Source organism: Diabrotica undecimpunctata, chromosome 10 (genome assembly GCF_040954645.1).
Source record: "Diabrotica undecimpunctata isolate CICGRU chromosome 10, icDiaUnde3, whole genome shotgun sequence".
Classification (NCBI taxonomy): Eukaryota; Metazoa; Arthropoda; class Insecta; order Coleoptera; family Chrysomelidae; genus Diabrotica; species Diabrotica undecimpunctata.
Genome location: NC_092812.1, coordinates 22487111 through 22512367, shown reverse-complemented (window position 1 = coordinate 22512367; position 25257 = coordinate 22487111). Strand labels below are relative to the sequence as shown.

At 32.2% G+C, this 25257-nt stretch overlaps 1 protein-coding gene across 3 annotated transcripts in view; it reads right to left on the bottom strand.

Annotated features, from left to right (window-relative positions):
- Positions 1-25257, bottom strand: part of LOC140452009 (lachesin-like) — a 461558-nt gene that overhangs the window by 421971 nt on the left and 14330 nt on the right. The window contains exon 1 of one of the 3 annotated variants that reach the window (XM_072546019.1): positions 3393-3633. The exons of the other annotated variants lie outside the window; for them this stretch is intronic. Coding sequence (XP_072402120.1) covers positions 3393-3399 — 7 coding nt within the window. The 5' untranslated portion in view covers positions 3400-3633. Of the gene's footprint in view, positions 1-3392; positions 3634-25257 lie in introns of those variants that run through there. 3 annotated transcript variants of the gene reach the window in all.

The window sequence follows — 25257 nt, the reverse complement described above, 5'->3', positions numbered from 1 at the left end:
GTAATATTCGCTACAAGTTTCGAAGAACTACAGACCATGATGACGCAACTATTTCAAGCTTCGGAAAAAGTAGGTCTTACACCGAACATTAGAGAAATAACGTTGAACGACATAAATTTAGAAACAGTAAGCGAATACATCTACTTGGAACAGATAATGAAAGTTAACAAAGAAAATCAAACTGGCGAAACTACCAGAAGAATAAGGTTAGCATGGGCAGGATTTAGAAAACTGAGTTGGATCTTGAAAAGCACTAAAATAGAACAATATTTGAAAACCAGAATTTACGATCAGTGTATCCTCCCTATCTCACGTATGGTTCACAGAGTGGACACTCACCAAGTCTAATATGGATAAAATAGTAAAAGTACAAAGAGCGATGGAAAGATCAATGCTCGGGGTGATACTTATAGACAAAAAACAAACAAATGGATTAGAAGCAAAACCAAAGTAAAAGACGCAGGAGAACATGCTGCCAAATTAAAATGGAGCTTCGCAGGAAATTGCAACTCAGTATTATCATGTCAGTAACCAACACAGACACGGCGTGGCAGTAATAGTTAATAAAAAATCTAATAGAGCGGTGGAATGCTATTTCCCTATCTCAGAAAGAGTAATGGTACTGAAGTTAGTGACATCTCATGCCAAACTGAATTTGATACAAGTTTATGCTCCTACGGCGAATGCCGACGAAGAAGAAGTAGAATTATTTTATCGAGATATCGAAGAGGCACTTAGAATAACGAAAACAAGAGAAATCACGATAGTCCTAGGTGATCTCAATGCAAAGATTGGAAAGGGACAAAGCGGAAAGTGTATAGGAAACTATGGTCTGGGAAATCGAAACGAGAGAGGAGACCGTCTGTTACAATTCTGTCAAGAGCAGAACTTTATTATTACAAACACATTTTTTATGTTACCAAACAGACGACTGTATACATGGCGATCGCCCGCAGATATATCGGAGAAAGTAGTCAGGAACCAGATAGACTACATTATGATCAATGAAAGATACCGTAATGCTGTTAAAGCCGTGAAAGCATATCCTGGATCAGACGTGGCCTCAGATCACAATCCACTTATAGCCAAAATTACACTCACCCTTAAAAATATTAAAAGACATCAAAGAATCCCTACAATAGACACAAGAAAACTTAAAGAACCTAAAGTAAAAGAATGCCTCCAACATGAACTGCATGTGAACTGCAACAAATTGAACACAAACACCAACGATATTGACGAGTACTGGAATCGACTAAAAGATTGTCTACTGGAACCCTGTAAAGAAATATTAAAGACTTCCTCAAGGAGAAAAGTCTTCCTCAAAGTGGACAAATATGCATACCTGGGAACAATGATTAACTCCACAAATGATTACAATCAGGAGATAAAAATAAGAATAGAAAAGGCTAGAGCAAATTTCAACAAAATGAGAAGAGTTCTATGTACCAGAGATTTAAAACTGGAACTAAGAGTTAGGTTGGCGAGGTGCTATGTTTTTTCGACCTTATTTTATGGAATGGAATCTTGGACCTTGAATACTACATCAATGAAAAAACTGGAATCATTTGAGCTGTGGGTGTACAGAAGAATTCTGAAAATACACGTCACAAACAAAGAGGTTCTGAGAAGAATGAACAAAGAAATGGAAATTTTAAATTCAATAAAAACAAAAAAATTGGAATATCTCGGACATATTACACGTGGAGAGAAATACACCTTGCTCCAACTGATCATGCAGGGAAAGATCCAAGGAAAGAGAAGCATAGGGAGGCGTAGAATGTCATGTCTGCGCAACCTGAGAGAGTGGTACGGATGTACATCAAATGAACTTTTCAGAGCAGCCGTCTCAAAAGTTCGAATAGCTATGATGATTGCCGACCTCCGCCGCGGAGATGGCACTTGAAGAAGAAGATTATCATGTTATTTAACGTTGTTGTTTATGCCACGAATCTTACATTTGGGTAAGTTTTTTATAGTTTTTTATAGCCTTTTTTGCACCATTCAAATTGTTACAACATAGTAATTTTCTTTATAGACCTTGATAAAGGTGGCAAAAAACCACCGAAAGCTTGGATTCAGAATAAATAGTACGCCTTAGCAAAGCTCTATTTTTTATTAACTACCACACCCAAAAAGAAAAAAGTATTTACATATATTTTTTCCAAACTAGTCAAAAAACTTTGGACTACTTTTTCTTATATATATATATATATATATATATATATTATGTTTCTAATCTCTATCTCTAACCGATAAACCATGATAAAAATAGAAATTGAATTGAATGAGATTTTTTTATTTCTGTATTTCTGGTTTCTAAATTCTTATTGGCTTGTTTTTATTTGTTTTATCTTTACCTCGAAGTGATATACACTTGTCTTAAACCTAATTTATTATTTATTCGCTCGCTTGGAGTGTTTTCAATAGGTGCATGTTTTATTGTTACGTTAATGGCAAATCCATTTAGAAACTAAATAAACACAAACATACGTTTGTAGTTGTAGTTTAAAACATTTATTTCTTGTCTTTGAATGTATTGATGAGCTGTGACTCTCCAATAGTATAAGAGCTGCGGAATTAACGAATCTAAGTTAAGGTGAAATTTAATAAAAAAATAAACAATAGTGTAGAGTTATTTTAAATGATGAAACTCTCTATTATATATATATATATATATATATATATATATATATATATATATATATATATATATATATATATATATATACATATATATATATATATATATATTATATATATATATATATATATATTATATATATATATATATATATATATATATATATATATATATAAGAGTAAGAAAAAAAAATAATTGAATTTATAAATTCAATTGTTTTTGTGTTAAAAAAGTTTTCCCAAATTATATTACAAAATTTAAGAAACATTTATTAGATAAGAAAATTAGTTTTTTTGAAATATGTTTAGCAGCAATTTATTAATAAAACCAATTTTATTTGATGAGTTCATATAATTTATTTTTTTCTAGTTCCACTTTGTAAGATATTTTGTATTTTTTAGCAGCTCTTGAAAATAATTGTAAACACAATTGAAAGCTCGAGATAAAAAATAGTTAGCCAATAGCCCCTTTTATTGACTCCAACCCATCCAAAACATATTTAGATATATATATATATATATATATATATATATATATATATATATATATATATATATATATATATATATTTTTAGTGGATTTTCTTGGGCTTAGGTTCATAAAAAAATTTTGATTTATACTAAGACATTTTCATATATTTTTTCGACGTTTCGGCAGGAAATCCATGCCTTTTTCAAGAAGTAATATTGACCAAAAAAACATTTTATGACATACATAATACGGTTTAAAAGTTAAACTTTCGACTTACCAAGCATGTAAAAATTCGGAACTAACAAATAGACGTCACAATTAAAATTATATTAAAAACATAGGACATACCCACTAAGTCATTACATGTAAAATGTATTTTAAATCTAATGTGTTGTTTATTGATGTTAGTTTATCGTTTAAACAATCAGTTATTTTAACATCATAGGCGTTCTGAGATTGTTTTTTTATGTGTTTTTAAATTAAGTTAAAATATATTTTGTTCAAATTTTTGACATCTTTTTTATCATTTTTTTTTATTTGTATAGACTCTAGAAGCTCTCTCTTCTTCCTGTTGGGTTCACTTCACAGTATCTATTATATATATATATATATATATATATATATATATATATATATATATATATATATATATATATATATATATGTATATATATATATATATATATATTTATATATATATATATACATATATATTATATATATGTATATATATATACGTATATATATATATATATATATATATATATATATATATATATATATATATATATATATATATATATATATATATATATATGACAGCTGAAATAAAGTTAAAAAACCGGATTAAAGAAATGAATATTAGATATTCAAACTAACATACCGTTCATCATCAGAGCGTTCTCACCGTCAAAAGTTATATCACGAGACTTAATATTTTCCTGTCATTTTTTATTTAAAAAAAATTCGTCCGCGGCAAAGTCCTTCGAAGAGAAAACAGGATACACTTACCCTACGTAATTTGAAATAGCTCGGAGATGAAATAAATAAGAAAAATTCGTGGTAGTCGGTATCTCCGACTACGCGGTAGAGATTGAGCATATTTTTATGTAAATGTAAAGAGAGGGTGTGTTTTTATAAAGTGGGACAACCGTTTATTGTTCCGACAAGATTGGCCCTAGGTTTTGTAAGTCTTCAGAACAAATGTTAACCTTTGTTAAACACAAAAAAAAATACTAAATTTAAATATGACTCTTAAATTATCATTCTATAATATTAATAAGTATTCAATATAAAAATACACTAGATAAGATATTAAAATTTAATATCATCTATAACTGTATTCATATATATATATATATATATATATATATATATATATATATATATATATATCAGGTGAAAAGTTAAGAACTCATCAGAAATGGACCATACACTAAAATACAGAATAACTCAACCACACCCTTGGAAAACAAAACAAATAGAACTCTAGTCAAGTGTAAGTATTATTTGACAGACTACCAAAAAAAGAATTGTTACCTCATTACCACAGGACACCAACTCTTTATGGAGTACCGAAAATAGATCAAGCAAATGCTACACTCGGACCAATTTGCAGCAGTATGGGTTCACTTTGTAGCAAACTAAGTTCATATTACTTAAAATACAATCATTGCACAAATACTAATACCTTTGTAAAAAATACACAACAGTTTCTGCAAAAAACTATAAGAAATAGATTTTATTCTGAACAACATTTATAGTCGGACAATTTTTAATTAAACGTGACTCATCTACAAATTAAACTAAGAGCTAACGGCAACATTGTTAAATGTCAGAAGTAAATTCTTACCTAGGTCATTTTTATTGTGTATGCTTCGCCAATGTAAATAAGTGAGCAGTAAGATAGTTCTATAAAATTTGCCACCGTAACCAATATAAATTGGTGTGATTCACGAGCGTATAGTTAGACAAGTTTATTGAATAGTTTGAAACATCAGTAAACTGATCAACATGTCGCTGGTCTATATATTTACGTTCTTAAAAAGAATGGGAATGAGAGATATGGTTTATTCGATTTAATAAAGTCTATTTATTAAATAGACTTTATTATTAACTTTAAAATAGTTTTGAGGTAAGTAAAGTAAATTTGAGGTAAGTTTATTCTATTTACAGAATTAACCGATTAACGTCCGATACAATAAACAAATAGAAATTTTACAATTTATTAGATTGGATTAAAAACACATAAATTAAGACTAATTTACAACCAAAGAGATTTTTTTTCTCATTTTCAACAGTATAATTTTTAATAAGGGAACATATTGTATCTTAAATGTAAATTAAATTTTAAGGTGAAAATTTTCGAAACATTCGGGGTGTGGATGCACTCTACACCTTTTACATAAATAAATAGTATTACTTTTGCACATCGGACATTCTTGCACTAGTATCGTATACTTATTTGATCAGAAGTTGTTCTTCCTGGTCTAAAACCTACCTGGTATTCTCCAATCACTTTGTTATCATATTTATATATAAATATATAAGTCTATAAGTATTTTATAGACTACTTCTAATAGTGATACACCTTTGTAGTTTTCGCACCCCGCTTTGTGTCCTTTTTTATAGATAGGTCAAATAGAGCGCTATTTCTTCCTTCTGCTAAATTATTAATGTCAAGTGAAATATCGTTTCCTTCAATCTTTCGCCACCTTTCTTAAAAATCTCAGCTGGGATACCACTTTCTCCTGCACTTTTGTTATTTTTTAGGTCACTTCTTCTTTCTCCGACTTCATTCAAAGTGGGTTTCTCGCACGTCTCTTCTTCATCTTCTTGCCAATTCTCATTTCCCTCGAGTTCCTCTTGTTGGTCGGTATTTAATAGATCTTTGAAATATACCGCCCATCTGTTTAATTTTTCTGTTGTTTCTCCTAGAAGTAAGCCTTCTTTGTTTCTGCAATACTGTGGATTATTCTTTTTAGTTTCTCTGGACTTTTTAACTTCTTGGTAGAAATTCTTTACCTCTTTGTTTATGTAGGCTTCTTGTTTTTTAATTGCTTTTGTAGCTGTTCCCTTTTCTTTTTTCTGCAAATTCTTTTCACTTCTCTTCTGCTTGCTACATAGTTTTCGATCGTATTTTGGGTATTTACTTTATCTCTTTGTAGTTTTGCCCTGTTTCCTCTTGTCAAAGCATTCTTACATTCTTCATAGAACCAGTCTTGCCGTCTTTTTATTTGCTCTTTTAGTATACACTTTTCCGCTGCTTCCGACGTGGCTGTCTGTATGGTCTGTCATTCTTCTTCTATATCCTATTTGATTGGATTCTCTAGCTTTTTATTTATTTCTTCCTCTTGTCTGTTTACAACCTGCTTCTCTTGAAGGCGCTCTAATTGGTAATTTAATCTATCTCTAACAGGTTTTGGAATTATTGGTAGTTCTTGTTTTAGTTTGGCTATTATTAGTGTATGATCACTGTTGGTATCTGCCCCTGTGTAAATCCTACAATCGATTATTTCCTTATCACGTTTACTTTCAATTAGGACATGATCTATTTGATTTTTTATTTTTCCATCTTGAGAAGTCATGTTATCTTATGAATTTCTTTGTGATCAAAACGTGTGCTAGCTATTTTCATTTTGTTCTGTGTAGCAAATTCTATTAACTTTTTCCCGTTTTAACTTGATTCCTTATGTAAACTTCGTCCCCTTGTTATTCTTCTATATATTATATTATAATATATATATATATATATATATATATATATATATATATATATATATCAATATTATATTTCATTTATATAAATCTTTATACCTATTCGGGTTTGAGCAAACATATTTACTAAAAGGAAAAAGACATGGAACTCCCTTTTTAAATACAAAAAAATCATAGCATAAAAAATGTATCTACTTTTTGTTTCAATTCTTCAACCCATTAGATTTTTTCGCCATGACGTGATAATGTAATCGATAAGAAGGGATTTGTCCAGTGTTCTGTTCCGTTATAACTAAATGCCACTGAAATAAACAATTAATCTTCTTGGTAGATATCTGCGAGATTGGCCGAGGCTCTTTACAGTTTTCTCTGTCACTTGAATTGTGATCGTCTTACTATCTTTTACTTGTAGATAAGGAAGATACATTGGTTGACAGAAACAAATCCAAAAGGGCTCGTTTAATTTTTACACCCACGGAAAGCACTAAAGGGCGGAGGAAAAAGCACGTTAGAATATATTTATTTTTCGTGAGCGGATAAATCCCAGATGATAGTTTTATTTTCCTGCAGATAAATAGGAAAGTTATCACTGTTAGGATTAAGAATTTGTCCAATAATAATACTTATTGTAATATGCGTATTGGTGAGAATAAACCAATTATTATTATTTTTTTTTTTTTCGTTTCTGTTTTTCCAAATAAAATCTTGCTGCTAAATGTTTTCTACACTAGAATAAACCACAATGAATAGGACTTTTTTTCAAAAAATAGTGTCAGCCATTTTTTTAACAATTTATTGGTAAACAATGATATTAGGTTAGGTTAGTAATATAACTAACAATAAAGTTCATGTGACTAAAGAAATAGGAAAATAAAGAAACAAGTGCCTCGATTAGCAGATCAATTTTTTTAATCGATTATTATTATGACGCCTGTGTGAATGTTATTTCTTTATTAATTAAAACATATTTATTTAATAAATAATCTATACATATGATATATAATATAAATATTATACGTCACTGTCAAATCTGTTCAAAAAATATGGCGGCTGATAAAAAGGCCTATTATAATAAATAATTACATTTTTTGTTTTGTTTTGAAATTTTTGATTCCAAATAAGTAGTTTTTTAAAAAAAAATCCTGAAATAAAATTATGAAAAAATTATATAACCTATAACAGTTATTTTCAATTGGAGAAAAAAGAGAAAGGAGCCAAACAAAGAAAATGGTACACATATATGTTTAAAAATCATAACAAAAATAATCAGTACAAGCAGTACCAGTATAAAGCTAATACTAAATAAAGGAGAAATGAAGAGAAGAAAATAACATCGAAGACGAATGGAGTATCATCCAAACTACAATTACCAATCTTCTTCTTGAAGTGCCATCTCCGCGGCGGAGGTTGGCAATCATCATAGCCATTCGGACTTTTGAGACGGCTGCTCTGAAAAGTTCATTTGATGTACATCCGTACCACTCTCTCAGGTTGCGCAGCCATGACATTCTACGCCTCCCTATGCTTCTCTTTCCTTGGATCTTTCCCTGCATAATCAGTTGCAGCAAGGTGTATTTCTCTCCACGTGTAATATGTCCGAGATATTCTAATTTTCTTGTTTTTATTGTATTTAAAATTTCCATTTCTTTGTTCATCCTTCCCAGAACCTCTTTTTTTGTGACGTGTTCTGTCCATGATATTTTCAGAATTCTTCTGTACACCCACAGCTCGAATCATTCCAGTTTTTTCATTGATGTCGTATTCAAGGTCCAAGATTCCATTCCATAAAAAATTACCAATACAGCAAGGGAAACATTAGACGAAACCTCAAGCAAAAGAAACGAGGAATGGTTTGACTAAAATTGCAAACAATTGAAGAGTGGAAGTTTCAAATAAGCTAAGTGCCAAAACCAACATTTTTAGATATTTAGTAAAAACGTTAAGAAAACTCAAGAATTAATTTTGTTTGTTTATTTATACAAAAAATCTGTATATAACAAAATGGAAAACTTAATCTAAAAGTATAATATTATGAAGAAACAAAACGAAAACAATTCTTTTTTTTTATCTTTTTTAATAGGAAGGTGCTAAATGCCCTTCTACTACTTTTCCTACTTTTCCTACCTGCCTTACTTTTCTTCAGTAGCGGGACGGAATATATCATTATTTGTCAGCAGGGTCTTCTTGTGCAGTTTCAACCACTCCTAACAAATTTTTGTAGAACTGTTGGTGCTGAGGATTGTTGAGCTATGGTATCATTGATTGGAGGCCTTCTTATTCGCTGGTACTTTGTTTTCGTATTCCATTATCACTAATTTAATTTTTTTTAAATCATTTAGCATCTTGTTCTTTCTTAAAATGTTAGTTTCTTGCCATGATTCAAATTCTGAAAATGAATGGTTGATTTTGATGTTTATAGGATTCTCTTTTTCAACACGTATTTTAACTGATTGGTTAACTTGTAACTTAGTGGTATTTATTATTAGAAGACTCTTGACACAAGTGGATAGGACAAGTCTGTTGCGAGTGGTATGCGCCTACAGGACTGTGTCTGCGGCAGAATGTGGACCATCACGGGATGTGTTCCGTTACATGTTTTGGCGGTGGAAAGAAAAGGGCTTTATGAGAGAAGAGGCCCAAACCTTACTATGGCCGAGAGAAGACAGGAAAGAAAAAGGTCAATTGAAAGATGGCAAGAAGAGTGGAACAGCACGGAAGATATGGCACAGTGGACGAAAATGCTGATCCCGAACATAAGAAATTGGGTGGAATGTGGCCACAGGCGACTGGATTATTTCCTGACACATTTCCTCGCAGGACACGGGTGTTTTAGGGCCTACCTCTCTATATTCGGAAAGGATGACACAGATTAATGCCTATACTGTGGACACTCGGACACTGTGACACATACGATGTTAGATTGCAACAGATGGATAGTAGAAAGGAACAGAATGAAAAGAGAGACAGGTGTGGGGACGAAGGAAATGCCCGTCTAGGAGTGATGCCGTACTAGGAGCGATGAGGTCTTTTACGCACTACCTGGAACGAGACAGGGAGCTACCTTGCTGATGAATGGATTGTGGATGTGTATGAATGGAGAGTGAATGAATAAAGGTAGTGCTTCGGAAGTGATGCCGGCCTTACAGCGTACATTCCGCTTCCGGATCGCTGGATAACAGAGGAGGGTCTGGTTTAGCAGGTAGACGTTCGGCGTAGACTTGGCGACGAGAGGGCATTTGAAAGTACCTCGGGAACTATCGCCGGGAGTAAGAAGAACGAATCCTGCACTAAGGTCAGTTAGGCGGCGTCCTAAACTGAGATGTCTTTTAAAGATTCCAGACCTCCCTCTATAAAGACGAAAAAAAAAACTTAATGGTATTTTACATTTTCTCAGCAGCCTCTTTGATGTTATAAAAATCAAAGCTATTCATGTCGATGACATCGAAAGGTGGAGTGTATCTTGCGGAAGTAATAACGTTGGTCAAATCCTCCGGTACGAATGCTTTCATAGTTTTTTCCGTTTTTCTATTGGGACATCTGGATCATATATGAGACAAATCCCTGTAACAAGGCATGAAAATATGGCTGCTTATCAAAAACATCAACACAAACATATTACTTTTTTTTATTTTGGCCACCACAGTTGTCGCTTCAAATAATGATGTCCTTCTTTTTAGTAAAGCAGTTATTTAAGACATGTAGCAGGCACGATGCAATTTCGTTTGCGCCACGTCCCGAGAATCCTTCGTACCACAGGAACATGGAGGCATTATTTATGTCCCCTACATGTATTCCAAAGCTGAAACGGGAAAGCCGTGACAAGTAGAACATATCTGAGTGAACTAACGTTGGCACAAACATGACTTGTTCCAGATCCATGGTTAAACAGCAAACCTTGCTACCAGGTTGTTATGAATCTATTGTATCTTGCTTGAGTAGTTCTCTTGCCTTTTCTGCTTTCCTTTTGTGAAGTTCTAGCTCACATTTTGACTGACTTGTTTATACGGATTTTACAGTACAATATATCACAGGTGTGACATGTATCCATTCGAGGTCGTCGAAAAGATAAATTTGGAAATTCGCATTTAAAAACAGATCAATAGAATTTATGCTATTTTAGAATCTGGATATCGCTCTTGACTTAGGTATTCTTAACTGGACTTTGCCCTCGTATAATGACCAACATCGCAGGGTATTTGATTAATGTGCTCTTTTATAGGACAGTGATCAGCCTCTGATAATAGCGATTTTTTATGAAACGTCCTATTATCTGAAAAAAAAGTTTCTTTTTATATACAAGAACTTCCAGCTTTTTCGTTGTTACAGCAAAGGTATTCATGAATGTATTCTTAGACAATTAAGCAAAGGCTTCATCTTCATTGAATAGGGTATAGCTTACTGTTGTTTGACGTCTACTATCTTCCGGAACCTCATTGGTACTAGGTCGGCGCCTCCTACCCGCAGGAGCTATATAAGACTCATAAGATGAGTACCTTAAGTTTTGGTGTTCTCTCGGTGAAACTTTTCAAACAAGGATTTTCTCCAGCGATAACTGATAGCTGTACAAGTTAACTGCCTTAAATTAACAGTATTTTCATCCGAATTAGTGTCACTCTTTAGTAAATCGTCCTTACTTTGAAAGTCGGAATCCTTAGCACTGTCATCTGAAGAGAAATCAAATCTGGATCTGCTTGAAGACGAAGACGAATATATATATATATATATATATATATATATATATATATATATATATATATATATATGTGTGTGTGTGTGTGTGTCGTTCATTGTAAAAGTGGTGTAACTCCATATTTTGTTATTTACTGTTTTATTGTATCATTCAACCACGTTTAGTATAATCTTTCAATATAAAAGCGAATCATCTCCAAAACTTACTCCTTCAACATGTAGATGGGGTTACTAGTTTTATTCGAGAGCTTAAACTGTAAATATGTCATTATAAAAGTGAAGTAAATCCCAAGTCGCAATAATAATGAAGTAAGTCCGGAGATACTTCACTTTTATTGTGGCAAAATTGCAAGAGGTTATGTTACATATTGTATCATTTCGTTGATTAATTTATGTTTACTGTTTCAAAACGAATTATAATAGCATATTATGATGGATACAGATGATTTTAGTAATTCTGATTCCGAATATCACCCTTCAAATGAAGAAAATAATAGTACTTCCGGTAAGTTTCGTTGTTGTTCATTTAGTTATTTTTATAACCTTAAAATATAAGTTATTAATAAGAATTAGGCAATCCATTGACCTGTTAAACATTGTATTTGGTTGGCACACAAAACCAACAAAACTGTCCGTAACTTTATCTACTTGTTTTTGTTAATGTTTTTTAGTGTTTTAAAGATATGTTTTATTCATTGTTTGAAAAGCAACAATAAACAAATACTATTTTGCTTGTTTTTGTCCAACATCTGGTGCTTCTAATAATAATTTCCTTAGCATTTGGTTTAAGCATATTATTGAACTACATACAATAAAAATTCCAAAAATGAAGCGAATAATATTCATACAGGATAAATAACGTATAGTTATTAGGAAAATCACAAAAATAACCTTTGTTTGCCAACCAGAGGTCACGTGGTCTGGATTGCCTAATACGGAACTATTTTGTTTATTTTTTGAGTTTTATAACTAACTATACTTGCTCAACCTTTTAAATGTGTTGTCTCCTTGTTTTAGGTACAGATTCAAGTCATGACGAAAATATAAATGATAATAATGACCAGCAAAATCTTCAAGCAGACCCTGTACCAGCTAAGGCTAGAAAAAGATCACTCAATAAAGAAAATTGGGCAGTCAACAAAAGAAAAATGTTAAGAAATAGCGGTAAAGAGTATTTAACTAAAAGAGGTATAATAAAAAATTAGAAAAAATTTGAAAATATTGATTGTGGATGTCCAAAGAAATGTTTAACGCTGTTGACAGAGGATGAAAGAAAAGAAATATTTGACTCTTTTTGGAATTTAAAAAATTATGATCTTCAAAATTCATATCTGTATGCATTGGTACAAAAATCAGCAGTCAAAAGAAAACGTCCACTAAATAGTTCACGAGCAGGAAAAAATTTTCATTTCAAATATTTTGTTAAGTCAAGTAATGAAACCCGATCTGTGTGTAAGAAATATTTTTTAAAAACATTTCAAATCAGTGATGGCAGACTGTATCGTTGCCTTTCAAAGGATGATGTGTTCCAATGTACTGATAAACGAGGCACAACAAGTTCCAGAAAACTTGATGATTCTGACATTGTAGCTCACATCGAAAGTTTTCCTTCCTATTGTTACGATAAATATACTGGCCTAAATTTTATGACTAATTATTCTGTTTTGTTGTAGAAATTTCGGTGGAAGTCTAGAACCAAAATTATGGTGAATGAGCCCGGCTAAGCTTCTCGATCTTTCGATGCAAGACAATGCGATCTTTCGATGCTGTTCTCGAATATCAGGATTGCTTATAAAATAACCGAACTTTGATTGAAGAGGGCAGTTAATTCTGAAGACGAGCTCGCGATATTTATTGTTACGCTCGCCTTTTAATAATTATGTATATTTAGTAATAAATAAATTAATATCAGTTATTGTGCTTTTTAATGAATTAAGATAAGAACAAGACATTATAAATTAAATAGACATAAATAAATATCATTTCACTATCAAAGCCATTACACGAGGAAAAATAACCCCTGTAGAAAGTATTTAAATCCAGGACTAACAATACGAAAAATGTATGATCTTTACAAAGAAAAATGTGATATTAATATGACAGAACCTAAGAAATTAAAATATTATAATAAAGTTTTCAACACAAAATTTAATTTACATTTTAAAATGCCACACCAAGACACTTGCAAAACTTGTGATGACCTTAATTTAAAGATACAGTATTATAATAAGTACAATATTATACAAATGCCACTGTATACCTCAAAACGTCCCATAACCAGCGCAAAAAAGAAAGATATGAAAGACCTCTTACCGTATATTCCACCGATTTATCACTCGTATTATAAAAATCTTCCTACCGATATACCAACGCGGTCAAACAGCGGTAATTCTAGTGAACGTTCATCTGATGATGAAATTATGTACGATTAGCTCACAATAACAGTGAAGTAACTCCAAAAAAAAATTTTTTTCCTATTTTTATCACAGAATTCAATATATTTTTTTCGTTTTATACTTATGATTAGAAACTTGGTCTTGTAGTAAACAATAAATAATGTAAATAACTCAATAACGACTTTTATTTTTTTTCCTGTACATCAATTTGCAAATGTCAAAATATCTACAAATTCAATTTGATGGAGTTACACCACTTTTACAATGAACGACACATATATATATATATATATATATATATTTATATATATATATATATATATATATATATATATATATATATATATATATATATCTATATATATATATATAAATATATATATATATATAATATATATATATATATATATATGTATGCTGTCACTATTTTTCCGGGTTTGACTCCGCGTTGTAAAATGCTGGTTTTCTTGACCCGGAACCGGAAACCCGGAAAAATAGTGACAGCACATATAGCTCCCGCGGAAACCTCAAAACAAACATATATATATATATATATATATATATATATATATATATATATATATATATATTACTAGATTACCAAATAGCGTTTGATCGTGTCCAACACCACAAGTTAATGCAGATCCTCAAGAAAGTTGATATAGACCAAAAAGACATAAGATGCATTGAAAACTTGTACTGGCATCAAACGGCACAGTTAAAAATAGACAATTCTATATCCAAACCCATACATATAAGAAGGGGCGTTCGACAGGGATGTGTGCTTTCCCCTCTTTTATTTAACATTTATTAGGAAGCCATATTTCAAGAGTCTCTGGAGGATGCAAAGATGGGAATCAAAGTGAATGGAGTACTGATCAACAACATACGATATGCTGATGATGGTGTCTTAATTTGTGACAACATAGTCGATCTTCAACAACTTGTCACTATAATCGGAGAATACAGTAAGCGAATGGGATTAGAGATTAATACCAAAAAATCCAAATTTATGATCATCTCCAGAAACTTGGATGCACTTGAAAACTCCACCATAACACTGAATACTAAGTCCATTGAAAGAGTGAGTAAATTTAAATACCTGGGATCGTGGCTTTTTGAAGACTGGGCATCGGACAGGGAAGTAAAATGTCGCATTGAGCAAGCTCGACAAGCTTTCGTAAAATTCAAGAAGGTACTGACTTGTTCAGAGTTCGATCTTCAACTGAGACTAAGGTTTACTAAGTGCTACGTGTGGTCAGTGCTGCTATATGGCGTAGAGGGCTGGACACTCAAAACGAGGGATATAAACAGATTAGAAGCTTTCGAAATGTGGCTCTATCGCCGTATCCTAAAAATACCATGGACAGCGAAAATCACAAATATAGATGTCCTTAAAAGAATAAACCAAGAACGCCAACTTTTCGAAACCATCAAGAAAAGGAAAACGGCGTATCTAGGTCACATCATGCGAAATGAAAAATACCAGTTCCTCCAACTTATAATCGAGGGTAAAATTGAAGGCAAGAGAGGAATGGGACGCAAGAAAATGTCCTGGCTCCGAAACATAAGGCAATGGACAGGGATTAACGACATCATACAATCTCTGATACATATTGCAAGAAATAGAGAATTAATGGAAAATGTGATCGCTAACATCCATTAGTGGATTTGCATCTAAAGAAGAAGAAGATATATATATATATATATATATATATATATATATATATATATATATATATATATATATATATATATATATATATATATATAAGAAATACAGGATATTCGTGACTGTCGATATAAACAAAACCACCAGTTTATTAGGACTGCAGTCAGAACATCTCATTTCATGACATCTTTTGATATATATATATATATATATATATATATATATATATATATATATATATATATATATATATATATATTGTTATGTTTCTTCTTTCCCAACCAAAGAAAAATAAATAAAAAAATCCATCGAAATAAAATTTTAAGATATCATTATAAACAAAAATGTATATAGTAATTTAAGATAAGATTTAGTGTAGATAAGAATAGAAATTTCCGTTTCAAACAAAATTATCAAAAAAACCTTTGTTTAGAATTAGAAGACATTTTACCTGTCTTAGTTAATCTTTTCATTGTTTGTATAGTCGAGTATTAAATGACCATATTCTAATCTTTTGAAATATGTATAAATTGTGTATTGACAAAACCAATTTTAAAGTAAGCTATTTAGTTTTTCTCTGAAACCGAAATTAGGCTTTTCCAAAATCATGGTAAACACAATTTGAGCTTTTGACTGGACGGTCGTTTTTAAATGGGAATTTGTGAGCCGATCATGAGACCAGAGGAGTTAGTTATATTTTGGTCATCGAAAGGAAACAGTCGTTTGTCTCAAGATAGGGTGTGGTTCGTGAGTTTGGATACCGGCGTAACGAAAAGAAGTGAATAGTTTGCAGAAGGAGATAACAAGTAGATTAAAAGAGGTCCTTGTATCTACCGTGGGCATTTTATAAAGTATATGTGAAAGTATTCTTACGGCATCAAGTTGACAAAAGGAGGTCCTGGTGTCATAAATAAGTAGCTGAGTTTGGAGAAGTGAATCAGGTGTTTTTTGTGTAGTCTGTAGGAGGTTTGCAGAGACGTTAAGAAGGAGCCGAGGTGCCAAAGAGGAGAGATCACATCGTTGAGGAGACTGGACTTTTCTGGGTATGTTCCAACATACAACTCAAGAAGAAAATAAGCTGTAAGTGTTTGTTCAATTGAATTTTATATCTGTGAAGGATCGGTTTGACATCATGGTCATTAGCATTCAAATTTAAGAACTGAGGTTTTGTTAGGCTAATCAAAAGTTTAAAGTTTTGTTGTTTCTTGTTTCAAGTAAAATTGGTTTTCACGTAATATAAATGTATGTAGCTTTATAATCTTATTATTATAAAAATTTGATTTATTTTCTTGTATGCTGATTGATAAGATAACGACAGAATTTAATAATTGTTTTATTCGTTCATATAAAATAAAGAAACGTAAATATTTGTAATATAATATATTTGTATTCTTATCCTTTCTTCTCTATCCCGATAAAAGACAACTAGAAAATCTTTTGAATCCATCGAACACAGGTAATATAAGGATTATTTTACTTTTGATAACAAATAAGTTATAATTCTTTTTTATTGGCTCAATAAACTAAGATTAAAGTCAAAATAAACAATCATAATAATATATATATATATATATATATATATATATATATATATGTTATATGAGAAAATATTAACCTTGAACTAGCTTAAGTTCGCCGACTTCAGATTTCATCATCCCATTCCCATAGAAACCGCTGAGCCCGCATTAGAACTTTGTACGAACCGTTGGCCAATATTCATGAGAACAGCAATTCAGCACTTCATACCAAACCTATAAATTACCATTCTCAGATGCCGGAATCACTCTTAGCTGCAACTTCGACCAGTCCAGTTAATGTAGTCATTTTAAATTAATTTAATTTTGTACTATTATTTAATATTTAATTTGTAACAAATAAAGTTCTTTTTTTAAAAAGTCAAATAAGTGATTAGTGATCTAACAATTGGCGCAAAGTCAGTAGGATCCGGTTAACGTTGCTAGAACACGTGTATACTCACTGGCAGCGGCGGATTCTCATCCCTTAACGGAACAAAGAATCTACGGAAGTCCTCACTCCTGTGACCTACGGAAGGAACACCTAGTGAAGCCCCTGGTAGCCGAGCAGAGAGAACAAGACGACCCTTAAAGAAGAAAGCATCTCCGAACAACCTCACTCCTGTAATCTACGGAAGGAACACCTAGTGAAGCCCCTGGTAGCTGAGCAGAGAGAACAAGGCGTCCCGATGTTCTTCTTTATGTAAGTGGATTTTGAATCATCTCGTTAATAATTTTGTTTTAATAATTTACGAAATTGACTATACTGCAAGTCAATTAATTAAGATACATAAAAGAAAATACAAGTTGATTATCTAATATTTGAAATTATTGATATTTCTTTACATACTATTTTATACTGATATTTTATTGACATATTTTTTTTTACTTGCTATATTTTGGTATATTTTTCTTGATATATTTTTATTTGGTATATTTGATACATTTTTGTTGATATATTATTTGATATTTTTATATTGATACATTTTGCCCTTTATATACCACCACATTTTTTTTTCTCCCTAATATACTGATATATTTTATATTTCTCCATACTTCTATTTTTTATTTTCGTTTAAAAATATCTCGAAAAATGCCTGAGACACGTTCCCAGACTCAACAAGAAATCGAACCATACAAGCTTTCGGAAATATTTTCTATTATCCCAGAATTTGAAGGCGATCCGATTTCTCTTTCTACATTTTTAGATGCGTGCGACTGTGCTTTTAAAATGGCCACAGGCGATCAGCGCGTTCTATTAACGATTCACGTAAAAAATAAACTCAAAGGTAAAGCTGCACAGCTTATTAATTCTAGAAAACCAATTTCTTATACAGAAATAAAACAATTACTAAATCTACATTTCGGAGACAGTAGAGACCTGACCTCCTTAATACAAGACTTACAAAGACTAAGACAACTATCTAACGAATCTCCTCTAACTTTCTTTAACCGTTTACAAGTTCTGAATGCAAAAATGCACGCCTCGATCCAAGTAGCAAATTTATCCCCAGATCAAAAAACTGCCCAATGTGACTTAATCGATACCATGGCCCTAAACACACTTTTAACCGGTTTAGAACCTCGTCTAGGACAAATTATTAGGGCTAGTAATCCAAAAGATCTCATTGAAGCAAGCAATCGTATTAGACGCGAACTTCAATTGTCATATTTTGAAGAACAAAAATCTAATTCTAGATCAACTATTCCTAAATCCTCTCAACCAATGAGAAGACCCTCATCTCAGTTTACAAAATGTACAAATTGTGGCCGCATTGGTCATCTAAATAGTGAATGCCGCTCTTCACGTTTCGTACAGCCAAACCAAACTTTTTCTAGGCCACACGGTTACCAAAACCAATATATTAATGGACCTAACAACTATCAAAACAATCAGAACCCTAATAGGAATCAATATTCGTCCAACAATCCAAATTTCAACCAACAGAGACCTTCCTTTTCATCTCAAAATCAAAATCAAAATCGTCCATCTGTTATTCAAAGAAACGCAAACTTCCAAAGAGCACATGTTTTAAACGAATACCCTGATGAAATGACGACTGACTTTTATACAGACGATTACTATACAGATAATTATTATAATACCGATAACTATGAAAACTATGAAACGGATTATTATACAGAAAATAATCCGCAAACTGATAACTTTTACGAAACCAAGAACACACAAAATTATCAGGATTTTCTTTCACTTCAGAATCAAAATCATCCTCCCAATCATACGAACCCCTCAACGGATATTACGAATATCCAAGAACAAATCCAAGCACTCAACTTGGACAACTTTCATCCGAATCTCAATTTTCCCGAACAGACATTCATGTAACCCCATTTCATACAATGAGTTCCAAAAATTTATATTACATTAATGATGCTACCAACACTTTTAAACTTTTAATCGACACAGGTGCTGGAATCACTGTTTTCAAAGAAAACACAGCACGCAATTATCATAATAGATTTCCTGAAAACGTTACTATTCAAGGTATAACCGATCAAAAATTGTTAATAACAGAATCTGTCCTGATTCCCTTCACTGACAATAATCCTCACAAAGTCTTTATTTTCAATTTAGACATTGATTTCGATGGCATAATAGGCCTAGACTTTCTAGATCATTATGAATGCGTAATAGATCTCAAATCCCGACAGTTGCATACAAATTTTAAAACTGTCACCCTTCACAAAGTAGGGCACGAGACAAACACACCTCCTAAAGACAAAACACCGACACACCACAGAAACAACACAAAACGAACCTAAAATAAAAATTAAATCAGATTCTAAACAGGAATCAAATTTAAAAGATCAAAACCCTATAAATGAAAAATATACTATCGTAAACAATCGAGATCAAGACAAAAATCTTGAAAGACCAGAGAGAAAACGAATAAAAGGAAAAAACAGAATTACCATTGACAGCCGGACCGAACAAATATGCAGACTAAAATGCAACTTATCAAATACAGATGCCATATTATCAGCTCAAGAAATAGAAAAAGTTAGATTACCTCATGCATTAGTCCATGTAGATGAAAATGGAGAATTCTTAACTTCCGTACTAAATGCTAATGCTATGCCGAAGACAATCGAATTTTCAGACATTTCAATCGAACCTTTCAAAAATTCGGAGACAATCCTATCCTACAACGGAAATGATTTTGAAGAACCCGTAGTAGATAGAACACGAATAATTAAAGAACAACTAAGAATTGATCATTTAAATTGCGAAGAACAAGAACTAATTCTAGATATATGTACTGAATACGCAGATATATTTTATGTCGAAGGCGACAAACTGACCTTCACAAACGAAATCAAGCACAAAATCGAAACAAACAACGCTAAACCTGTCTTCACTAAATCCTATAGATATCCTCAAATACATAAGGAAGAGGTAAAGACGCAAATTAATAAAATGTTAGAAGAAGGAATAATCCAGAAAAGTGTCTCGCCCTGGTCGAGTCCAGTCTGGGTCGTACCGAAGAAATTAGATGCGTCAGGAAAACAAAAATGGCGAGTTGTTATTGATTATCGAAAACTCAACGAACTCACAGTACAAGACCGTTATCCTCTACCACAAATATCAGAACTATTGGACCAACTAGGAAGATGCCAATACTTCACAACACTAGATTTAGCGTCTGGATTTCACCAGATTGAAATCGAGCCACAAGACATCCAGAAAACGGCCTTTTCCGTCGAAAATGGACATTACGAATTTGTCCGCATGCCATTCGGACTAATGAATGCTCCATCTACTTTCCAGAGAGTAATGGACAACATCCTCTTAGGAATACAAAACGAAAGATGCTTAGTGTATATGGATGACATAATTATCTACTCACCCACTATTCATGATCACATGTCACGACTAACAGAAGTTTTTAAAAGGTTACGAAAAGCAAATTTAAAAGTACAGCCAGACAAGTGCGAATTTTTAAGAAAAGAAGTAGCATATTTAGGCCACCTTGTAACAGAAAATGGTGTAAAAACAAATCCAGCTAAAATATCTTGTATCAAAAACTTCCCGGAACCAAAGAACACCAAAGAAATAAAGTCATTCTTAGGCTTAGCCGGTTACTATAGAAGATTTATTCCAAATTTTGCCAAAATTTCTAAACCACTTACGAAACTACTTCAGAAAGACGTACCTTTTATTTTTAATTCTGATTGTAAAGAAGCCTTTAACGAACTCAAAAATATTTTAACTTCAGATCCAATACTTATATATCCCAATTTTGAGGAACCATTTTTACTAACAACTGACGCTAGTGCATTCGCGATTGGAGCTGTTCTATCGCAAGGCCCTATTGGAAAAGATTTACCCATAGCTTATGCCTCCAGAACATTATGCGGTGCCGAAACAAAATATTCGACTATAGAGAGAGAACTATTAGCTATCGTATGGGCAGTCAAACATTTTAGACCATATCTTTTTGGCCGAAAATTCACCCTGATTACCGATCATCGACCCCTTACATGGCTTTTCTCGATAAAAGATCCCGGAAGCCGATTAGCGCGTTGGCGCCTAAAACTCGAAGAATACAATTATAAAATAGAACATCGCGCAGGAAAAATAAACAGAAATGCAGATGCCCTCTCAAGGATAAAGATTAACCATTTCAAGGATTGTGCAAACTTTCAATCAAAAATCTCATTACATGCATCGAATGAAGACGACACGGAAACTCAAGAAAACGAAGACGACGATGAAGAAAATATAGAAAAAATGTCCGAAGAACTTGACAAGTTTATCGAACTGTATAGAACAAAGTCAATAATCGATTATTCTAAAATTGAAACATCGAATACGGACTTATTAGACAAATCCAACAAAAATATTGTTACATTTTTTTGGCAAAATAAACTTGAAGAACTCCACGAGAACATAATGAATGACATATTCGAAGAAAACATGGAATATAGTAACCGAAGAATTAATATTGTACACAGCAAAACTGTAAAAGATCGAAAATATTTTATTATACCATTACCGTTTGATCCCGAACGAGTAATATCACACTTGTTTCTTGTACTTTTTGCAAATAAAGATCAATTCGATGAATCAAAAATATATTGCGTCGAAAATAATCTCGAACTACCTATCCTAGAGATATTTTCTTATATTTTTGCTGACAAAGAATTAAAATTAAGAATCTGTCAAAATATAATTAAAACAGCCAGCGAAGACGAAATCCCTCAAATTTTAGATCATTACCATTGCGGTAAAAACAACTTACATCGAGGAATAAACGAAACTGTCAGAAGAATAAAGCAGAAATACAATTGGAAGAATTTAACAAAAGATGTAGAGAAATTTGTAAAAGCATGTGAAATTTGCCAAAAAGTTAAGATTTGCAGGAAAAACTTAAGTGGACCACTAGTCATAACAGAAACTCCAAAAACACCATTCGAAAGAATAAATATGGACATATTCGAATACCCTACTAGGAACTACGCTTTAACTATTCGTGACGAATTGACAAAATTCACGCAAGCCTATCCTTTGGAAGACAAAAAGGCAGTAACAGTAGTCAAGACACTCCTACTCTTTTTTCAACACTATGGAACACCACTAAGAATTCATTGTGACTGCGGTCGAGAATTCGAGAATGCTATAATCAAAGATCTATGCGAATTATACGACATTAAACTAACATTTTCTAGCGTTAACCATCCACAATCTAATGGATCTATAGAAAGGTTTCATGCCACACTCTCAGAAATGATTAGAGCAAATCAAGCCGAGAACCCAAACGATCATCCCTTCACTATACTTCCTTATGCAATAATATGCTATAACAACACAAAGAATAAGACCCACGGTTTTACACCATATGAACTTATATTTGGGCACACTGCAGGCCGACCACCAGAAACTCTATACAATCAAAAAACACTAATGAGTAAATATATTCGAGACCTGAATAACCGCATGGAATATTTTTACAAAGTAGCCAGAGCAAAAACAGAAAGACAGAAAGAAAAGGCGAAAGTAAGATTTGACGAGAATATTTCAGAACGAAGACCTGATTTTAAAATTGGTGACAAAGTTTACGTAAAAGAATCCCAAATTAAATCAAAATCGGATAATCTTTTTAATGGACCTTTCGAAATTCAAGAAGTTTTTACAAATTCTGCAATTATCCTTAACCCCAAAACTAACCAAACCTCTAAAGTAAATTTTGACAGACTTAAACCTTATTTTAAATAATTTTCCTTTACAGATTCTATGGACTCCTTCCTATCGTCCAATCCCAAATTCTCCTCACTCCAATTAATAACACAATTGGAATATTTTTTCATGAAAAAGGAACTATACGAATATCTAATGACAAATGGACTTTACTTGTTTACAAAGAATTATTACCTATCAAAACTACAATATCCAATAATGACAGAATTTTGGAAAACCTGTTAGAAAAATTTATTAACGTGGATACACCGAGAAAACTTGCCTTTCAAGCCGAAGTACAGACACATGTTAGTCTGCTAAAACAAATCTCAAACTCCGTTAATTTAAAATATAAAGAAATAACCTCTGACACAGTACCTTATAATAAACGCCTAAAACGCGGTTTAGTAAATGGTATTGGAACAATCTGGAAATCTATTACTGGAAATTTAGACGCCTCTGATGGCGAATACTTTAATAAATGTATAAATATGATAAATTCCGATGAAACTCAAATTGAAAATCTCCTAAAAAATCAAATATCTGTTACCACTTCAGTTATAAGAACTTTCAACACTACAATTCAAAAATTGCAAATAGACGAAGAAACTTTTAACAAAGACTTAAAAACTATCGAGACTACACTTCTGGACATTAATAATGACATCTCCTTTTACCAAGCACAATTACAAATACTAGATTTATGTGAGTCCTTAATGGAAAGCTACGTATTTTTAGAAAATTATTTAAATGATATACTAAATTCTATCACATTCTCTCGCCTGCAAATTCTACATAGTTCTATTATTTCGCCCATAGACTTAATGGACGCATTAAAAGAAATCTCACAGTCATTACAAAATAACGTATTGCCTCTACCCACTTATATGTCAAATATAGCTCAGTATATTGACATAATAAAACTGCAAGCTTATCAGCTTGATTCAAAAATTGTTTTCGTTCTCGAAATTCCGTTAGTTGATCCCGAAATATTCACCTTGTATCAATTATATTCAATACCAATATTAGATAATCAAACTGGTTTTCATCATTTACTTTCAACTGTTCATAAATACATAGCGCGAGATGATGATTCAATTTCATATGTTTTACCCATGGACACCGAAAAATGCAAACAAATCAGTCAAAACCAAAGAATGTGTACAGACATTCTTCCGTATCCCATAGACACAGATGCTATATGTGAAGCCCAGCTTTTGAAACCTCTCAGCAACTTACCAAAAACTTGCCAGATGTCCATACTTTTGGCACAAGGTTACAATGTACAAGAAATTGACCGAAATTTATGGTTACTAACCATTTCCGATCCATTACCAGTAACAATCAAATGTGCAAGGAAAGACGTCACTACACAAATAATAAAAACAAATTCAATCTTAAGATTAATTCCCGAATGTATTGCATTCATTGGCAGTACCAGAATTCATGCTAGAGACCAAATTGAGAAATATACAAATATCACGTATAGAAGTCACCCAGTTAACGTACCCTACAGATGCTGTGACCATTTTGAGACAAAGAGTCACCTATCAAAATTGAAACCACTAAAACTCAGTAAAATCAACGTAGATGACTTAAATATTGCACAACACAAATTGGACCAATATTCACAAGAACTGGACCATATTATGAGCCAATCATTCATTGAGGAACATCTACCCTTATTCACTATATTAACCTTATCCCTGATTATTATCCTAGTTATTTTATACCTTTTCTGCAAATACCGAACCAAAATATTCCCAAAAATTGCAATCTCCTTGTCCCAGGATCAGCCTCCAACTCCACTACCACGCAGAAATTCCATTAGACAGAAACTTCAAAGCTTATCCTCCTTCAGAAGAAGACCCAATGTCCAACAGGAAAGCGAAGCAGAAACACCAATTACTCTGTAAAAGTCAAAGCAATGGCATTGACTTTTTACTAATAAGGGG